General features: G+C 45.3%; 1 protein-coding gene across 2 annotated transcripts in view; it reads left to right on the top strand.

Annotated features, from left to right (window-relative positions):
- SLC12A7 (solute carrier family 12 member 7) overlaps positions 1-21,639 on the top strand; it is a 283,899-nt gene that overhangs the window by 103,589 nt on the left and 158,671 nt on the right. For both annotated transcript variants that reach the window (XM_050938142.1, XM_050938143.1), the window contains exon 2: positions 18,697-18,791. In XM_050938142.1, the coding sequence (XP_050794099.1) occupies positions 18,697-18,791 (95 nt within the window). The remainder of the gene's footprint in view (positions 1-18,696; positions 18,792-21,639) is intronic.

The following is a 21,639-nucleotide window of genomic DNA, read 5'->3' on the forward strand; positions in this document are numbered from 1 at the left end:
AGCTTTTTCCACATCATCTGTCACTATGTTGCCTCCGCCATTCAGTAAGGGTCCCACACTTTCCCTGACCTTCTTTGTGTTGTTAACATAACTGTAGAAGCCCTTCTTGATACCTTTCACATCCCTTGCTAGCAGCAACTCCAATTGTGCTTTGGCCTTCCTGATTATACACCTGCATGCTCAAGCAATATTTTTATACTCCTCTCTAGTCATCTGTCCAAGTTTCCACTTCTTTTAAACTTATTTTTTGTGTTTAAGCTCACCAAAAATTTATCTGTTAAGCCAAGTAGGTCGCCTGCCATATTTGCTATTCTTTCTGCACATCGGGATGGTTTGTTCCTTCTTTAAAATACAGCCAGCTCTCCTGCACTCCTTTCCCTCTCACATTAGCCTTCCAGGGGATCCTGCCAATCAGTTCCCTGAGGGAGGCAAAGTCTGCTTTTCTGAAGTCCAGGGTCCGTATTCTGCTGCTCTCCTTTCTTCCTTGTGTCAGGATCCTGAACACGACCATCTCATTGTCACTGTTGCCCAGATTGCCACACACTTCTACTTCCCCTACCAATTCTTCCCTGTTTGCGAGCAGCAGGTCAAGAGGAGCAGAGCTCCTAGTTGGTTCCTCCAGCACTTGCGCCAGAAACTTGTCCCCAGCACTCTCCAAACACTTTCTGGATTGTCTGTGCACTGCTGTATTGCTCTCCTAGCAGATGTCAGGGCGATTGAAGTCCCGCATGAGAAGCAGCGCCTGTGATCTGGAAACTTCTGTTAGTTGTATGAAGGACACTCAGGCTTAATCTTAGGTTGAATCTTAGGGGCTCAAATAACACCCCTTTCCTCTAAGCCGTCACATACATTTCATCTGGAAAATGTTTTTTTGGAAGGATCTGGAAGATATGTCAAAACTGGGTTTATAACAGGAAATAAATTACAACTTTAAATTTGGAGCTGCTACTGCAGTGTCATAACATATGTCTATGCTTGCCTGTTTTAGATGGATCCATGCAAGTAAGTGCAAGGCCTAGCACAGTTTTGCAGTGAGGGCTCAGTTTCTTATCAGTGTGGAAAATTACTTGCATAGAAGGATTATGAAAATTATCCTCCACCCACAACAGTTTGCTTTGCACTGCATATGTATTGAGGCATGGAAGATGTATGTTGGAGTTTACTGAGAAATGGTTTATTGAAATGACAAAGGATTGTGGATTTAACAAGATCTTGCCTATCAAACCAAATCTCTCTAATCTCTAGGAATTTTTTACAACCTTCTGAATAGCTGTAAGTTTTATCTCCTTAATAAGAGAAGGAATGTACAGCAAATCAAACTAAATCAGACATTACAACTATATCTCAAAAATATTTTGGTGTCTTTTAACATAGTTTGAATTTTTATCTTATAACTTGAGCAATGTGCATTAAATTTGAACACAATGGTATCCATATTGATGGGTGTGTGTGTTATTTTAATCTTCATTTCAAATGTTTTGGATGAAACACAAAATCAGTGTCCTGACTATTTCGAGTTCCTTCCTTTCTTTATCAGAAAGCACAATGTTAACCTGTACTACTTAGACAAAGACAAATTTCAAATCTAGACACTGAGTTTAACATTCCTTTTATGTCAGAAAGCACCAAGGGATCAGTACCTTGATTTTGTTTAATCTAAGTGATTTAAAATAGAGATTAAAATAAAATGCACATTGATATTTTTATATTCTCATGTGTTCAAATACTGTGTTGGCCCAGACAAGTAGGTTTACTTAATGTAACCAACAGTTGAGCACAGGAAGAATTCTAAATGCTTGAGGGGGAAAAGGAATGTTTCTGAGAAGGGTCAATATTTTCTGGACATTAGGGTATTTTCCCTAGTACCAGCTAAAACATAGGGATAACAGCTGGATTTTAGGTGATCCAGAGACTTCAGAGCTGGGATCTACTCAGTTCTGTAAAAATATATTGGAAAGACAAGTTTCAATCTGAAGTTTGTCATTCAGTTCCTTACAGTCTAGGGATTTCATTGCTAAGGCTAGAGTTTGTCACCCAGGTCACAGAAGTCACGGATTCCCCCCTAAGAGGGGATATGATAGAGATATGTAAAATCAGGAGTGGTGTGGAGAAAGTGAATAAGGAAAAGTTATTTACTTGTTCCCATAATATAAGAACTAGGGTCCACCGAATGAAATTAATGGGCAACAGGTTTAAAACAAATAAAAAGAAGTTATTCTTCACACAGCGCACAGTCAACCTGTGGAACTCCTTGCCTGAGGAGGTTGTGAAGGCTCGGACTATAACAGGGTTTAAAAGTGAACTAGATAAATTCATGAAGGTTAAGTCCATTAATGGCTATTAGCCAGGATGGGTAAGGAATGGTGTCCCTAGCCTCTGTTTGTCAGACGGTGGAGATGGATGGCAGGAGAGAGATCTCTTGATCATTACCTGTTAGGTTCACTCTCGCTGGAGCACCTAGTATTGGCCACTGTCAGTAGACAGGATACTGGGCTAGATGGACCTTTGGTCTGACCCAGAATGGCCGTTCTTATGTTCTTCTGACCTCTGTGACATCTGCAGCAGCTGGTGTCACTAGCCTGGGGGCCACCTGAGGATCTCGGGCCACCGCCTCCCTTCCACGCACCTCCAGCAGCAGCAGGAGTTTGGGTTGAGGCGCAGGAGTGAGTGAGGGCTCTGGGGGTGCTTACCTTGGGAGGCTCCCTGGAAGTGGTGATATGTCCCTCCCTCAGCTCCTAGCTCTGCACACTGCCTCCACTTGCAAGTACTGCCAGTGGGAGCTGCGGAACCGGTGTTTGGGGCGGGAGCAGTGCATGGAACTGAGAGCTGAGGGAGGGACATATTGCCACTTCAGGGAGCCATGAGGAGTCAGGTAGAGAGCCTGCCAGCTCTGCTAAGCCCCCCCCAGCATCAGTGGGGGTTCCCCCCAGCATTGGCGGGGTTCCTGAGTTACTTCCCTGGAGTACGCGTGGTGCCCCCTGGGCCGTCCCCCAAGCACTAATGGTGCCCCCCGGGCTGCCCCCCACAAGCGCCCGTGACACCCTCCTCCCAAGATTTAGTCAGGGTATATAGTACACATCATGGGCAAGTTATAGGCCATGAATTTTTGTTTATGGCCTGTGCCCTGTTCATGACTTTTACTAAAAATACCCGTGACTAAAACATAGCCTTATTCATAATCCTTCAAAATGATTGTCAGCATAAACCCACACATTTCATAAGGCTATAGTTTTCCTATTACTCTAGTATGGCAGCATTTGCAGGGCACAGCTGTACATAATTCTTGTGTGACTGTTTAAAGTGTGTCCACTAAACAAGAGATAAAATTTGCAAAAGCCCTTCAGTCATTGAACAGTCATTGAACCTAAGTTTTTTGAGTGATGGTCCCTATTGCATCCACTGAGGGTTATGCATATGGACCAAGCACCTCGAACAGGAGCTCTTCAAAGTGTCGGTCGGTCCATGCATGTGCTCCCACATGGCCTCCTGGTTTTGCCCAAGGTGATAAAGGACCAGGGGGACAGTTCCTTCTCACTGCTGCATGGTTGGCGTCCGAACTTCTGCTTTGTCTCTCTGACTGTACTGCACCTCCTCCAGAGGGATCTGAAGATGTCAAGGTTCCGTCTCCACTCTGAACTTTAGGGTACAGATGTAGGGACCTCCATGGACACTTCTAAGCTTAATTACCAGCTGTGACAGACCCAAACCAGTGGGATACAGAAGTCTGGTAGAGGGCAAATATACTGATCACTGGATGAGTAGTTTTCTGTTCCCTGAGTGACCAGAGCAGGAGCTGCACTAGAGTAATCAGGAACCTGCTAGAACCAATTAAGGCAGACAGGCTGATTAGATCACCTGCAGCCAATCAAGGCAGGCTAATCAGGGCACCTGGATTTAAAAAGGAGCTCACTCCAGTCAGGCGGCGGGGAGCCAGAGGAGAGGAAGTGCGTGTGAGCAGCTAGGAACAAGAGGCACAAGGAGCTAAGAGTGAGAAAGTGTACTGCTGGAGGACTAAGGAGTACAAGCATTATCAGACACCAGGAGGAAGGTTCTGTGGTGAGGATAAAGAAGGTGTTTGGAGGAGGCCATGGGGAAGTAACCCAGGTAGTTGTAGCTGTCATGCAGCTGTTACAAGAGGCGCTATAGACATCTGCAATCCACAGGGCCCTGGACTGGAACCCAGAGTAGAGCACAGGCCCAGGTTCCCCCCAAACCTCCCAACTCCTGATCAGACACAGGAGGAGTTGATCCAGACTGTGGGGAAGATCACTGAGGTGAGCAAATCTGCCAATAAGCTCAGAACCCACCAAGGTAGAGGAGGAACTTTGTCACACAGCTTAGATCTGGTATTGCTGCCACTACCCCCAAGCACTACTTTTCTTCCCTGGGTAGCCTTGAGAGACTCTTCACCAATTCCCTGGTGAACACAGATCTAAACCCCTTGGATCTTAAAACAAGAAGAAATTAACCATCCCCCCCTCCTTTCTCCCATCAACTTCTGGTGGATCCATTTCCAACTCCTTTGGATCTTAAAACAAGGAAAAATCAATCAGGTATTAAGAAAAAGGCTTTTAATTAAAAAAAAGAAAGGTAAAAGAAAACCCTCTGGAAGAGATTAGCATACCAGTTACTCTCACAGGCAACAGATTCAAAACACAGAGGATGTTCCCTTGGGCAAAAATCTTAATACACACAAGAATACCCAAATTCCCTTAATGGTACCAAGACAAGTTACAAAGAAAATAAACATAAATCTATTTATCCCTTTCTAAAACTTACTACTCTGATAAGAGGCTGGTTCCTTGATCTTTTTCACTCCGGGTGAAACTGAAACTCTAAACAAAGGAAAACGTCCCTCCTTCCTTTTGAAACATCTTGTTCCCCCATTGGTTCCTCTAGTCAGGTGTCAGCTAGGCTAGGTGACCTTCTTAACCCTTTACAGGTAAAAGAGGCATTAACCTTTAACTATCTGTTTATGACACGCACCCCAAATCTCAGACAGTGTTGAACCACACTGGCGGTGATTTCTTCCTAAAACTTTAGAATAAACAGATTAATAAAACACATGCACCTTTACATATACTACTAATTATGTAAAACTACAAGACCTTTTACATTTTAAGGACAATTTAACCAGGCAACTCTGGGAAACTTTCACGGGAGAGTGCATCAGCTACTTTGTTAGAAGCTCCTGAAATGTGTTGAATTTCAAAATCAAAATCTTGGAGAGCTAAACTCCATCAAAGCAGTTTTTTGTTGTTTTCCTTGGCAGTATGAAGCCACTTTAGTGCAGCACGGTCGGTTTGTAGCTGGAAAAGCCGTCCCCAAACGTATGGGCATAGCTTTTCCAGGGCATACACAATGGCGGAGCATTCTTTTTCGCTGATTGACCAGTGGCTTTCCCTCTCAGACAGTTTCTTGCTGAGAAACATGACAGGATGGAATTCTTGATCTGGTCCTCCCTGCATTAAAACTGCTCCTACACCACATTCAGATGCATCTGTGGTTACTACGAATGGTTTGTCAAAGTCTGGGGCCCTTAGCACAGGGTCAGATATGAGCGTCGCCTTAAGCTGGTTAAAGGCCTTCTGACACTCATCAGTTCACTTAACTGTATTTGGCTGTGTCTTTCTGGTCAGGTCTGTCAGTGGGGCGGCAATTTGGCTGTAGTGTGGTACAAATCACCTATAATATCCAGCAAAGCCTAAGAAGGATTGGACCTGTTTCTTTGACTTTCAGACAGGCCACTTTTGAATAGCATCTACCTTGGCCGTAGGGGCTTTATTGTTCCCTGACCCACCTGGTGCCCCAGGTAAGTTACTCTGTTTTGGCCTATTTGACACTTTTTAGCCTTAACAGTTAGTCCTACCTGCTTGATGTGCTCAAAGACTTTTTCCAGGTGCTCCAGATGTGCTGCCCATGAATCGGAAAAAATGGCCACATCATCGAGGTAGGCAACTGCATATTCTTCCAATATGTAAATGGTCTCCTGCGAGGAGACCATTTACAAGTCTTTGGAAGGTGGCGGGTACATTTCGCAGCCCAAAAGGAAGCACATTAAATTCATACAGCCCTGCATGAGTGATGAAGGCTGACCTTTCCTTGGTGGGTTCATCTAGCGGTACTTGCCAGTACCCCTTGGTTAACTCTAATGTAGAGATGAACTAGGCACGTCCCAACTTCTCCAATAACTCATTGGTGTGTGGCATTGGATAGTTGTCGGGACGAGTTACAGCATTTAGCTTACGGTAGTCTACGCAAAAGCGTATTTCCCCATCCGGTTTAGGAACTAGAACCACTGGAGATGCCCAGGCACAGATGCCCATCTGTAGCATGTTTTGGATCTCTCGTTCTATAGCAGCTTGGGCATGAGGAGACACCTGGTAGGGTAGGGTTCTAATTGGGTGAGCATTACCTGTGTCAATGGAGTAGTATGCCTGTTCAGTCCGTCCTGGGGTGGCTGAGAACATTGATGCGAAGCTAGTGCACAGCTCCTTGATCTGTTGCCGCTGCAGATGTCCCAGGCTTGTGGAGAGGTTCACCTCTTTCACGCCACCGTCACTTTTTCCTTTGTAGTAGACACCTTCAGGCCACTCAGCGTCATCTCCTCCCTGGGCTGTAAACTGACAAACCTTTAATTCTCTGGAATAAAAGGGCTTTAGAGAATTTACATGGTACACTTTAGGCTTTAGGGTTGAGGTGGGGAATGCTATGAGATAGCTGACAGCTCCCAGGTGCTTTTAGACTGTGAATGGCTCTTCCCATGATGCTTCCATCTTATGGGTCTGTAGCGCCTTTAAGACCATAACCTGGTCCCCTACTTTGAAGGAACGCTCTCTGGTATGTTTATCATACCAGACCTTTTGCTCTTCCTGAGCATCCTTTGGGTTTTCTTTAGCAAGGGCTAAAGCGTGTCGGAGGGTGTTTTGTAGGTTGCTTACAAGGTCTGGAATGTTAGTTTCTGGAGAAGACGTAAACCCTTCCCATTGCTGTTTTACCAACTGTAATGACCCCTTAACCTCGCGGCCATGCACAAGTTCAAATGGTGAAAACCCTAAACTGGGATGTGGTACAGCCCTGTAGGCAAACAGCAACTGCTGCAACACTAGGTCCCAATCACTGGAGTGTTCATTTATGAATTTACGTATCATGGCCCCCAAAGTTCCATTAAACCTCTCCACTAGGCCATTGGTTTGATGGTGGTAAGGGGTGGCAACCAAGTGATTCACCCCATGAGCTTCCCACAGATTTTTCATGGTCCCTGCCAGGAAGTTAGTTCCTGAAACTGTAAGGATGTCAGAGGGCCAACCTACCCTGGCAGAAGTGTCTGCTAAGGCCTGGCACACAGTTTTAGCCCTGGTGTTGCTTAAAGCTACTGCTTCCGGCCATCGGGTAGCAAAATCCATGGAAGTCAGTATGTACTGCTTTCCTCTGGGGGTCTTCTTTGGGAAAGGACCCAGAATATCCACAGCTACTCCCTGAAATGGGACCTCAATTATGGGGAGTGGCTGGAGAGGGGCTTTGACCTGGTCTTGGAGATTTCCCACTTGTTGGCACACCTTACAAGACTGGACATAATTTAACAGCATTCTTTCCCATTCTCTCCCAGTGAAAGGACTTCCTCAACCTGTCTTTGGTTCTGTTCACCCCAGAATGGCCCCTGGGATGATCATGGGCTAAGCTTAAGAGCTTTACCCGGTACTTAGTGGGAACTACCAACTGTCTTTGAGGATGCCAGTCTTTCTGGTGTCCACCAGAAAAAATCTCTTTGTATAAAAGTCCTTGTTCTACAACAAACCGGGATCGGTTAGAAGAGCTGAGAGGTGGTGGGATGCTCCGTGCTGCTACCTAAGCTTTCTGAAGGCTCTCAGCTACTTCCTGCTCAGCTTGGAACTGTTCCCTTGATGCTGGATAATCAGTTTCTCCTTAGATTGTAGACTTGGGCTTGGTCCCTGTGGAAGCGATGTAGGTGATGGAGTTGTTTTCGTTGATTGTGAACCGCTCTCCGCTGGTGCACTATGTGATATTTCGGGCTCTGGCTGAGCATCTGAGGTAGAGTTGTCTGCTGCTTCTGCCAGTTCAGGCCTGCTGGTGCTCTCTGGCGTTGGAGTTGTAGATGGGTTTGCAAGCGCTGGAGTCAGTGCTGGCAATGGTTCTGGTGCTGGTTGCTTTTCCAGTTCCGGTTCTGGGACTGGATTCACTACGGCTGTAGCATTCATGGGTAGAAGATCCAGTTGCACCACCTCTGTCTGGGTCTCTGGTAACACAGACGGGACCCTGGTGGACGGCTCAGGAACAGGGATGGGTGTGTAATCTTGCTTGGCCTGGTTGCGGGTGACCATTCCCACTCTCTTGGCCAGCTTCACCTGGTTGGCCAAGTCTTCCCCCAGTAGCATGGGGATGGGATAATTGTCATAGGCTGGTCCACATTCCTGACCAGCCCTTGTACTGGACAGGCAACTCAGCTGTAGGCAAGTTTAATGATTTTGACATGAATGGGTGACTTGTCACTTGGGCCTTTGGGTTGATGAATTGGGGATCCACTAAGGATTGGTGGATAGCTAACACTTGTGCCCCAGTGTCTCTCCACGCGATAACCTTCTTTCTGCCCATTCTCAAGGTTTGCCTTCGCTCTGAGGGTATTTGAGAGGCATCTGGGTCTGAGGATCTTTGGTGTGACTGTGGTGTAATGAACTGTAAAAGCAGCAAAGAATCCTGTGGCACCTTATAGACTAACAGACGTTTTGGAGCATGAGCTTTCGTGGGTGAATAATGTGTAATGAACTAGTATCAGAGGGTAGCCGTGTTAGTCTGGATCTGTAAAAGCAGCAAAGAATCCTGTGGCACCTTATAGACTAACAGACGTTTTGGAGCATGAGCTTTCGTGGGTGAATACCCACTTCCTCAGATGCATGTAATGGAAATATCCAGGGGCAGGTATATATATGTGTGCTAGCAAGCAAGCTAGAGATAACGAGGTCAGTTCAATCAGGGAGGATGAGGCCCTGTTCTAGCAGTTGAGGTGTGAAAACCAAGAGAGGAGAAACTGGTTCTGTAATTGGCAAGCCATTCACAGTCTTTGTTCAATCCTGAGCTGATGGTGTCAAATTTGCAGATGAATGAACTGTAATGAACTGTAATCGTCTGGGGTTTTTGGGGCAGTGGGCTTTTATATGTCCCAGTTCATTACATTTAAAACATCGCCCAGCTGACTGGTCACTGGGCCGAGGTGGGTTGCTGGAGACTGGTGAGGTGGGACAATAAGGTGTCTGGGGCTTTCCTTGGGTTGTAGGTGGGGCCTTGGGTTGCCCCCAGTGATAGGGTTTAGTTTCAGTTTGCCCCCTCTGATATTTGCTCCAATTGCTAGTAGTTTTTTTCTTTTCTGCGACTTCCACCCATTTGGCTCTAATCTTCCCCCATCTCGGTTACCATTTTGGGCTTCCCATCTAGGATGTACCTTTCTATTTCCTCAGGAACACCCTCTAAGAACTGTCCCATTTGCATTAGGAAGGACAGAGCTTCCACAGATTCAGCACTTGCTCCTGATTTCCAGGCATCCCAATTCTTTCCAATGTGGTAGGCGTGTTGGGTAAATGACATGTCTGGTTTCCACCTTAGGGCTCTGAACCGCCGACGGAGATGCTCAGGTGTTAGCCCCATTCTGATTCTGGCCTTGGTTTGAAAAAGTTTATAATCATTCATGTGTTCCTTAGGCATTTCAGACGCCACCTCTGCTAACGGTCCACTGAGCTGTGGCCTCAGCTCCATCATGTACTGGTCTGTAGAGATGCTGTACCCAAGGCAGGCCCTTTCGAAATTTTCTAAGAAGGTCTCAGTATCATCATCTGCCTTGTAGTTGGGGAATTTTGTGGGATGGGAAACAGTACCTGGAGAAGGGTTGTTAGGGTTGGCTGGTACATTCTGCTTAGCCCTTGCTAATTTTAGTTTATGATTTTTTTTTGCCTTTTTTTTTGTTTTTTTTTTGTATAGCTTTTTTTGTGGGCAGCCTTAGCCCTGGCCATTTGTCTGTCATGTTTCTTTTGGCTTTCCTCAGCCTGGAGTTTGGCTAATTTTAGCTGTTGTATTTTTTTTTTTTTTGCCTGACATTTTTTTCCTGGTTTACCCTTAACTATCTGAGGGGGGGAGGGGGAACAACTTGGAATTTTTGGCTGCTGTAATGTGATTTTTTAGAAAAAAAACCAAGTAAAACAGGTTTTGTGACTTGCCTTGGCGATGTTAATGACTCATAGACTCATAGACTCATAGGTCAGAAGGGACCAATATGATCATCTGGTCTGACCTCCTGCACAAGGCAGGCCACAGAACCCCACCCATCCGATTTTATAACAACCCCTAACCCAGGACTGAGTTATTGAAATCCTCAAAATTGATTTGAAGACCTCAAGATGCAGAGAATCCACCAGCAAGCGACCCATGCCCCACGCTGCAGGGGAAGGCAAAAAACCTCCAGGGCCCCTGCCAATCCGCCCTGGAGGAAAATTCCTTCCCGACCCCAGATATGGCGATCAGCTAAACCCTGAGCATGTGGGCAAGACTCACCAGCCAGCACCCAAGAAGGAATTCTCTGCAGTAACTCAGTTCCCATCCCATCCAACATCTCCCCGCAGACCACTGAGCAGACCTATCTGGTGGTAATCCAAGATCAATTGCCCAACTTAACGATCCTATCATAACATCCCCTCCATATACTTATCAAGCTTTGTCTTAAAGCCAGAAAAGTCTTTTGCCCCCACTACTTCCCTCAGAAGGCTGTTCCAGAACTTCACTCCCCTAATGGTTAGAAACCTTTGTCTAATTTCAAGTCTAAACTTCCTAATATCCAGTTTATACCCATTCGTCCTCGTGCCTACGTTAGTACTAAACTTAAATAATTCCTCTCCCTCCCTAACGTTAACCCCCCTGATATATTTATATAGAGCAAGCATATCCCCCCGCAGCCTTCTTTTGGCCAGGCTAAACAAGCCAAGCTCTTTGAGTCTCCTTTCATAAGGCAGTTTTTCCATTCCTCGGATCATCCTAGTAGCCCGTCTCTGAACCTGTTCCAGTTTGAATTCATCCTTCTTGAACATGGGACACCAGAACTGCACACAGTATTCCAGATGGGGTCTCACCAACGCCTTATGTAACGGTACTAACACCTCCTTATCCTTGCTGGAAATACCCCGCCTGATGCATCCCAAAATCGCATTTGCTTTTTTAACAGCCGTATCACATTGGCGACTCATAGTCATCCTGCTATCAACCAATACCCCAAGGTCCTTCTCCTCCTCCGTCGCTTCCAACTGATGCGACCCCAACGTATATCTACAATTCTTATTATTAATTCCTAAGTGCATCACCTTGCACTTTTCACTATTGTATTTCATCTTATTTCTATTACTCCAGTTTACAAGGTGGTCCAGATCTTCCTGAATAGTATCCCTGTCCTTCTCCGTGTTAGCAATACCCCCCAGCTTTGTGTCATCCGCAAACTTTATTAGCACATTCCCGCTCTTTGTGCCAAGGTCAGTAATAAAAAAGTTAAATAAGATCGGTCCCAAAACCGATCCTTGAGGGACTCCACTAGTGACCTCCTTCCAGCCTGACAGTTCACCTCCAGTGATTTCAGCTGGAGCTTCCCTTCTAACAAAAAGCCCTTTGTTAGAATCTTGTATCTGTTTGCCTTCAGGGTATTTCTCCTTTACTGCTTCCCCAGCATCTCAAAGGAGGAAAAAAAAATCTGGCTTTTGGTTCCTAAAAAATCCCACCACTGCCACCATGTCAAGGTTCCTTCCCCACTCTGAACTTTAGGGTACAGATGTGGGGACCTGCATGGACACTTCTAAGCTTAATTACCAGCTTAGATCTGGTATTGCTGCCGCTACCCCCAAGCACTACTTTTCTTCCCTGGGTAGCCTTGAGAGACTTTTCACCAATTCCCTGGTGAACACAGATCTAAACTCCTTGGATCTTAAAACAAGAAGAAATTAACCATCCCCCCTCCTTTCTCCCACCAACTCCTGGTGGATCCAGATCCAGCTCTCTTGAATCTTAAAACAAGGAAAAAAATCAATCAGGTATTAAGAAAAAGGCTTTTAATTAAAAAAAAGAAAGGTAAAAGAAAACCCTCTGGGAGAGATTAGCATACCAGCTACTCTCACAGACAACAGATTCAAAACACAGAGGATGTTCCCCTGGGCAAAAATCTTAATACACACAAAAATACCAAATTTAATAATTCCTTTAATGGTACCAAGACAAGTTACAAAGAAAATCAACATAAACCTATTTATCCCTTTCTAAAACTTATTACTCTGATAAGAGGCTGGTTCCTTGATCTTTTTCACTCCGGGTGAAACTGAAACTCTAAACAAAGGAAAACTCCCCTCCTTCCTTTTGAAACATCTTGTTCCCCCATTGGTTCCTCTGGTCAGGTGTCAGCTAGGCTAGGTGAACTTCTTAACCCTTTACAGGTAAAAGAGGCATTAACCCTTAACTATCTGTTTATGACAGAAGAGCATTAGCTCTTGAGCAGCTCCTGAAATTGATGGTAGTCATTTGGGGGAAAGGAGGATGTCGGTGACACAGCCGCATCCGGGGACAACAAGGGGAACCTCTGTGGATCCATTGGTACTGTTGGAGCTGGGCTGACTGGCACAACATCCAGCCCTGGTTCGGAACATCTACTCAAAGAAGGATGGTGTGGTGAGAGAGAGGATTCCTCCTGGGTTGAGCGAGACGTTTCTGAAGGTGAATATTGAGGCCACAAGCTCCAATATGGTCACAAGCTGGTTGATCCTACTTTTGCTGTGGCAATGCTCATGGAGCTGGGTACCAGTGGCTGCTGAGCTGAGGCAAGGGAGCGTACTGCCACAGTGCCATCAGAACCCTCTGATTGTCATTATGTTAGCGACAAGAAGAAAGTCAAGGAACTTGTGGGCCCGTTACTGAATAGCAGATAGAAAGCTGGCTAGATCGTCGGGCTCAACAGGTAGTGATCAATGGCTTCATGTCTAGTTGGCAGCCGGTTTCAAGCGGAGTGCCCCAAGGGTCAGTCCTGGGGCCAGTTTTGTTCAATATCTTCATTAATGATCTGGAGGATGGCATGGACTGCACTCTCAGCAAGTTTGCAGATGACACTAAACTGGGAGGAGTGGTAGATACGCTGGAGGGTAGGGATAGGATACAGAGGGACCTAGATAAATTAGAGTATTGGGCCAAAAGAAAACTGATGAGGTTCAACAAGGACAAGTGCAGAGTCTTGCACTTAGGACGGAAGAATCCCATGCACTGCTACAGGCTGGGGACCAACTGGCTAAGGAGCAGTTCTGCAGAAAAGGACGTAGGGGTTATAGTGGACAAGAAGCTGGATATGAGTCGACACTGTACCCTTGTTGCCAAGAAGGCTAATGACATTTTCGGCTGTATAAGTAGGGGCATTGCCAGCAGATCAAGGGACGTGATCATTCCCCTCTATTTGACATTGGTGAGGCCTCATCTGGAGTACTGTGTCCAGTTTTGGGCCCACACTGCAAGGAGGATGTGGAAAAATTGGAAAGAGTCCAGCGGAGGGCAACAAAAATGATTAGGGAGCTGGAACACATGACTTATGAGGAGAGGCTGAGGGAACTGGGGTTATTTAGTCTGCAAAAGAGAAGACTGAGGGGGGATTTGATAGCTGCTTTCAACTACCTGAAAGGAGGTTCCAAAGAGGATGGATCTAGACTGTTTTCAGTGGCACCTGATGACAGAACAAGGAGTAATGGTCTCAAGTTGCAATGAGAGAGGTTTAGGTTGGATATTAGGAAAAACTTTTTCACCAGAAGGGTGGTGAAGCAGTGCAATGGGTTACCCAGGGAGGTAGTGGAATCTCCTTCCTTAGAGGTTTTTAAAGTCAGGCTTGACAAAGCCCTGGCTGGGATGATTTAATTGGGAATTGGTCCTGCTTTGAGCAGGGGGTTGGACGAGATGACCTCTTGAGGTCTCTTCCAGCCCTGATATTCTATGGTTCTATGATCATGCCTTGGAATGGTGGCTGAGAATGGCAGAATTATCAGACTCAGAGTTAGTAGATATACAGAGAGAATTACATGAGAATGAAATATATTATACTTTGTGATAGTCATAAGTCTTGCTTCAGAATAGATTTACATTTTTACATACAGAAATAATTTACAGAACATTCAAATATATTTATTGTGTCATGCCCCTACCTTGAGAATTATCATCAGGCAAGGGAGTTTGAAACAAATAAAACAGTTGATGTTTAATAACTCTTTACTGCAGCTCCAATTGTCCCTAAGGCATATGCTTTCTCTTCTAAGAGACACTGAAAAGCAATATGTACCTCAGCTTCATCCAACTCATATCTTATGAAAAATTCAGCAATGTTAATATAGAATAACTCTCAAACTCAATAGACAAGAGAGTAGGAAGGCAGCGATAGGTTTTGCATAAAAGTGCAATTGAAGCCTTCTCTCTTTTCCCTCTTATTTCTATACTATTAAGGTTTCGTAGATAGGCTCAGTACCGATACAATCTTAACTGTCACTAATTAACCTTAAGTGTCACTGAACAGTGGGGTTTTGTATGTGTGTTAATTTATATATTTAGTAGGGATGTCAGTTAATTGCAGTTAACTCACGTGATTAACTCAAAAAAATTAATTGTGAATAAAAAAATTAATCATGATTAATCGCACTTATAGCAGTAGAATACCAATTGAAATTTATTAAATATTTTTAGATGTTTTTTCTACTTTTTAAATATTGATTTCATTTGCAACACAGAATACAAAGTGCACAGTGCTCACTTTATATTATTATTTTTTATTACAAATATATGTACTGTAAAAATGATAAAAGAAATAGTATTTTTCAATTCACCTCATACAAGTACTGAAGGATAATCTCTTTATTGTGAAAGTATAACTTACAAATGCACCTTTTTGGGTTTACATAACTGCATTCAAAAACAAAACAGTGTAAAACTTTAGAGAGTACAAGTCCACTCATTCCTACTTCTTACTCTGCCAATTGCTAAAACAAACAAGTTTGTTTACATTGACGGGAGATACTGCTGCCTGCTTCTTATTTACAATGTCACCTGACAGTGAGAACAGGCATTCATATGGCACTTTTGTAGCTGGCATTGCAAGATATTCACATGCCAGATATGCTAAATATTCCTCTTCATACTTTGGCCACCATTCCAGAGGACATGCTTCCATGCTGATGATGCTCATTAAAAAAATAATGTGTCAATTAAATAATGAATCAATTAAATTACAGTTCTCCCCCCAAGGAGATTTTATGTCTCCTGCTCTGTTTTACCTTCATTCTGCATATAGTTCATGTTATAGCAGTCTCAGATGATGACCCAGCACACGTTCATTTTAAGAACACTTTCACAGCCGATTTGACAAAATGCAAAGAAGGTACAGATGTGAGATTTCTAAAAATAGCTCCAGCACGTGACCCAAGGTTTAAGAATCTGAAGTGCCTTTCAAAATCTGAGAGGGATGAGGTGTGGAGCATGCTTTTAGAAGTCTTAGAAGAGCAACACACTGATGCGGAAACTACAGAGCCCAAACCACCAAAACAGAAAATAAACCTTCTGCTGGTGACATCTGACTCAGATAACGAAAATGAACGTGCGTCAGTCCACACCACTTTGGATCATTATCAAGCAGAACCTATCATCAGCATGGAAGCATGTCCTGTGAAATGGTGGTTGAAGCATGAAGAGATGTATGAATCTTTAGGGCATCTGGCAACTTCCACCTTGCGCCTCCCCTCTCCCTCCGCTTCCGCAGAGCATTGCTTATTATAAACTTTCAGAAATGAATACTGCATAATGTGGCATTGTTCATTAGAATTAATACATGTTCGGCTTGAAAATTTATTAATTTCATTGTTTAATCTACATATTTAATGAAAATAAATGGCCTTGGGTCACCTGCACGTGGATCTGTAAAGGGCTGTTTTGGGGATCAGAGCACAGAGCTAAGAGTCACGATCTGGCTTCTATTCTCTACCGTGGCACCAACGTTCCTTGGTTCTGGGCTGGAAAGTGCAATGCAGACAGGAAGGGGTGTCTGAAGGCCTGTCTTCCCCACAGGTGTGAGGTGAGGACAGAGTTCCAGCCTCCATCATGACCGTCCTGGTTGCTTTACTCTACCCCATGCCAATCGCTGCTGAAGCCCCTTACTCAGAGAGCTCCAGCCCAGGACAGAGACATCAGTGTCATTCTGGGCCTGATTTTCAGAGATGCTGAGCACCTGCGGTTCCCCTGATGTCTGTTGGAACTCCAGGGTTCTCAGTACTTCTGAAACTAAGGGCAATTTATTTCAAATGCTGGGCCAGAACTGAGCCTGTAAAGGCAGGTCCATATACACCATTCAGTCCGCAGCAGATCTCCCATCAATAACAATATAAGCAATCAGGAGAACAATGAGGGGCAGTTGGCCCAATGCTGAGAGTGGGGAGGATATGGCCCTAATGTGGTCACTAAACTTCTACCTATTAAAGTTACTATGCATCTACTGTCATTCAGTGGGAGAACAAAAATCTCTTGGGTGCTGCAGCCTGCCCAGGGTTCAGCTGCACTTAACCTGAATTGCTCGCATACTTGCAGTGGTTGTGCACCATGCAACTGATCACCCATGTTACACGAAAATCTGGCTCTGATGGTGTCATAATAAGACTTAACAGTTACTGCCGCATTTCCTAGAGTTGTTGTCCAAGGCTGGCTGCAGACTCAGGCAGACAGAACTGTGTCGGCTAGACGCCCATCACCTTTGGAAGATTTTCCTTGTAGCCATAAGGGCTTGAGACAGCCGTGTTTCTTCACTGAAAACTTGCAGTGTGCTGCCCCTGAATCCCAGATTAATACCTTATGTGGGCAGGTGCAGAGCTCAGGGCTTGAGGCCTCTGGTCTAATGCTCTGAGTCAGTGCAGAACTAGGAGCCTCGATCTCCTGTGTTCAAAGCAGGACTCCAACAATGACTCCCCAGGTCACCTTGGGCAAGTCACGTCACTGTTCTCTGCCTCAGTTTCCCCAAAATGGGGCTCTACAGGGCTGCAGAGATGGATGGGGATGAAGCCTTGGAAGGTGGCACGTGCTGAGGATGGTTACACTTTTGCGGCTTTTTAACCCTGTATCCTCTGGCAGGGCCATGATCCACCCCTGCAGGTGGACCGGTGGCCACGGTCTCGACTTCCTTTCCCCCACTCCCAGCCCCCCTCCTGCCACTGCATTGCTGTCAATAGGGCCAGGAGTGGCTCTAGGAATTTTGCCACCCTAAGCACGGCAGGCAGGCTGCCTTCCGCGGGTTGCCTGCAGAAGGTCCGCTGGTCCTGCGGATTCGAAGGACCTCCCGCTGGCGCCTGTGGGAGGTCCTCTGAAGCCGCGGAACCAGTGGACCCTCCACAGGCACGTCTGCGGGAGGTCCACCAAAGCCGCGGGACCAGCAGACCCTCCGCAGGCAAGCTGCCGAGGGCAGCCTGCCTGCTGCCCTCGCGGTGCCGGCAGAGCGCCCCCGCGGCTTGCCGCCCCAAGCACGCGCTTGGTGTGCTGGGGTCTGGAGCTGCCCCAGAATAGGGCCAGCTGCTGGCAGGTTGATGATGTCACCCGCTCCAATCTGCAGCCGGCAGCCCTTGGGACTGCCAGAGCTAGAGGGAGCAGGCTAGGGAGTGATGCGGCAGCCCGGGGGCTTGGGGAGAAGGTGACTCCAGGCTGGTGGTGGGGGGATGCAGGCGGGCAATGATGTGGGGTGCAGCAGAGTGAGGTGGCGGGGCCCACAGTTGCAGAGGACACCCGCAGAGGTAGGTGCTAACACGACTGTGAGCAGCCTGTCCCCCGGCTGGGAGCAATAGTGTAAAAAAAAATTTTGGGCACAGTTTTTGGCGCCCCCAAACCTTGGTGCCCTAGGCGACTGCCTAGTTCACCTAGTGGTTACACCAGCCCTGTCTGGTACATAAATATTTTGAAATGCCAGCTCCAACATTTCCATGTGAATGCCTGGTCTCACTTTCAGGTGACATTGTAAACAAGAAGCAGGCAGCAGTATCTCCTGAAATTGTAACCAACCTTGTTTGTCTGAGTGATTGGCTGACCAGGAAGTAGGACTAAGAGGACTTGTGGGCTCTAAAGTTATATATTGTTTTATTTTTGAATGCAGTTTTTTTTTACATAATTCTATATTTGTAAGTTCAACTTTCATGATAAAGAGATTGCACTACAGTACTTTTATTGGGTGAATTGAAAAATACATTTTTTTGTTTTTTTACAGGGCAAATATATGTAATAAAAATAAATATAAAGTGAGCACTGTACACTTTGTATTCTGTGTTGTAATTTTAATTAATATGTTTGAAAATGTAGTAAACATCCAAAAATAGTTACATAAATGGTATTCTATTGTTGTTTAAAAGCCTAATTAATTGTGATTAATTTTTTTAATTGCTTGACAACCCTAATATTAACAATTTTTTTGTCCACATTTCTTACCTGGCTTCAAAGGCTAGCTAAGTTAATCAGTGAACTGGTCTGGCTATTGTTAGTACGAGTTAAGCCAACACAGAGCCTTCATAAGGGGAAAAACTGGGCTATGAGACTGTTTCTAAGTTTCAACAATTTTTCTGAGGTAGGCATTTCAGCTTCCCTTGTTTCTAATCATTTCTTATTTTCCACCAGGAGATGGGATTCCGAAGGAAAGTAGCCCATTTATTAACAGTGCCGAGATGGACAGAGGAAATATCTATGAAGGGAAGAATATGGCTCTCTTTGAGGTAACTTTCAGAATTTTTTAAATAACTTATTTTGACGATTAAATTACAGAGCAATTTCAGGTTATTTTTAGAGAGTGAGAAAAGTAAAAACAATTGCAGCTCTCTGTGTACTAGAAATCTGTTTACAAGATATGTAAACGTAATTGGTTTCTTTTAATTGTTTGGTTTCCATGAGATTGTGTTAATGTTTTTAAGTCTAATCAAAAATCACTTCTAATTTTAATTAATTTTGATTAGAAACTTTCTTAACTTGACCACGTCATAATTTATTTGATAAGCAAATTAGTGTGACATTCCCCTCTGGTGTTTTCTGGACTGGTGATCTGCTAGGCCACTCCAATTCTTGACTCTGGGAGCCAGCCTTACCCAGCTCTGCTGTGAGAGTCCCCACTCCTGGGCTGTTCACGCACAGTCTCTGGCATGTAAGCTGCTCTTTGGATTGTGCAACCAAATGATACTAGCCAATGCCTCCGGTCCCAGACACAACCCTAGGAACCTCCGTCTGTATCCAGTTATGCCCACTGGACGCTGCAAGCTTATGTGAGCTCGTCAATTTAACAAAGAAATTGATATGTACCAGGCTTGTTATCCCAAAAGTAGTCTCTGTCACACTTCAAACCAAACACACTGCTTCAGGTAGAATAAACAAATAGATTTATTAACTATAAAGATAGATTTTGAGTGAAAACATAAGTCAGATTTGGTCAAATGAAATAAAAGCAAAACACTTTCAATGCCATTACAAACTTAGATGCTTCTCACCACAGGCTGGCTGGTTGCTCTTCAGCCAGACTCTCCCCTATCAGCAGTGTTCAGTCACTTGGTGTGGTGTCTGTAGATGTAGGTGGAAGAGGATGGAAGAGCATGGCAAACTTCTCTCCCTTTTATCATGTTCTTTCTTCCCTCTTGGCTTTGCCCCTCTCCCCTTCAGAATCAGGTGAGCATTACCTCATCGCAGTCCCAAACTGACCAAAGAAAGGGGGGTGACTCACTCAGAGTCCAACTGATCCTTTTGTTGTTGCCTAGACCAGCATCCTTTGTTCCTGTGAGGCTGGGCTGGGTTTGCCCCATACATGCCCTGATGAGGTGTGAGCTATCTCTCTGTTCTTGGAGAGTTTTTGCCTAGGCTTGCTTTGAGCCATGAGGATACATTTTCAGCTGCATAACTATATACATGAAATTATAACCTATAACATTACTATAACATTACTGTAACAATTACTGTAACATCACTATAACAATCATGCTCAGTGCATCATGAGCCTTCCAAAGACACCCAACATGACAAACTTTGCATTGAATACCACACAATCATTTTATAAAAAATGAACATGGGGGTGTAGGGTGTTCCCTCTGAGGTACAGAGCGTCACACCTCCCCTCTTAGTTTACTGCAAGAGGATTAGTCACTGGCTAGCTCGAAGGCAGTTTGTGTTATAGTTCTCTTGGCATCCAACCATAAAGGCCATGATGCAGCATGTCTCAGTTTGCTCATTCACATACAGTAAACCAGGTTTTTTATGGGTTCTCTGCTGTGATAAGCTCCCCGCTCCCCACCGCATCAGCTCACCTCCGCCTCCCCTGAGTGGGCTGCCACGTCCTGCTACTCCCCCCTCCCTTCCAGCGCTTGTGCCACCATACAGCTGATTCGTGCAAGCCTGGGAGGGTGGGGGGAGGAGGAGGAATGTGGCGTGCTTGGAGAAGAGGCGGGGCCAGGGCAGGGATTTGGGGAGGGATACAATGGGGCAGGGAAGGGGAGGAGTCAGGGCGGGGCCGGGGCTGGGACTGGGGCTGAGTTGGGGGTATGAGCCCCCTCTGCCTGTGCGCCGGAGTGCAAAATATCGGGACAATTCGCGTCCCGACCGATGTTCGGTCGGGACACGGGACAAACAAGTAAATATTGGGACAGTCCCGATAAAATTGAGACGTCTGGTCACCTATCTGTACATACAAACTCTGTTTTAGACTGTGTTCCTGTTGTCTAATAAACCTTCTGTTTTACTGGCTGGCTAAGAGTCTCAGTGATTTGCAGGAAGTGCGGGGTGCAGGGCCCTGACTCCCCCACATCCTGTGACAACTAGCATTTTCGTAAGGTTTAACATCCGTGTCAAAATTCTTATCCCCAAAGCTTAACATTAATACTAAATTTTTTTATCACAGATGTGCATTTACAAGTATCTTTATGATACTATGCCCTCTGTTCAGATACTGTAGTTTGAGGTTAGTTTGTTCATTACCCATGATGTCCTTCGACTCTCCCCATGTAATCAGTCACTGGCTTTTCCTTCCCTCCATTGTTCCCCTCTGTGTGGGCTCTTGATTTAATCATGTTTCTGGAATTTTGGTGCCTCAGTGTCTGGCAAGAGAGGTTTTCAGGGGGATCCTGCACATTGGCTGTCCCTTTCGGGAGCAGTCTCCCAACCCTAGGACTGTACATATGCAACCCCTTTTTGGGGTTACCAGGTGTTTCCTCCTCCCAGCACTGAGTCCTTCTCTGCCCCCTAGAGGGCTGTGATCTGTGCTCTCTGGGCTAGTTGTGATTACCCTTCAATCAGATGCACCTTTTCCCAGCAGCTCTCCCATAATTGCTTTCTGTGTCTCAGCAGTGTGGGGGGAGGCACCCCCCTCTCTGTCAGTTCGGCCATTTGTATTTTCACAAATACCTGGCAATTTCCTGGTCCCAACTCCTCTGTTATCACAGGCATTGGAGCTGCATCTTGATATAAAGAGACAAAGTTACTTTTCAAAAACTTATCAGAAATAGCATCCTGAAAAATTGGGACCTGGATTGGGGTACCTCTGCCACTCCTTTCTCTGTCCCTGAGAAGTCAGCTGTATGACTGCTCCCC

This window comes from Gopherus flavomarginatus, chromosome 2 (assembly GCF_025201925.1).
Source record: "Gopherus flavomarginatus isolate rGopFla2 chromosome 2, rGopFla2.mat.asm, whole genome shotgun sequence".
Classification (NCBI taxonomy): domain Eukaryota; kingdom Metazoa; phylum Chordata; order Testudines; family Testudinidae; genus Gopherus; species Gopherus flavomarginatus.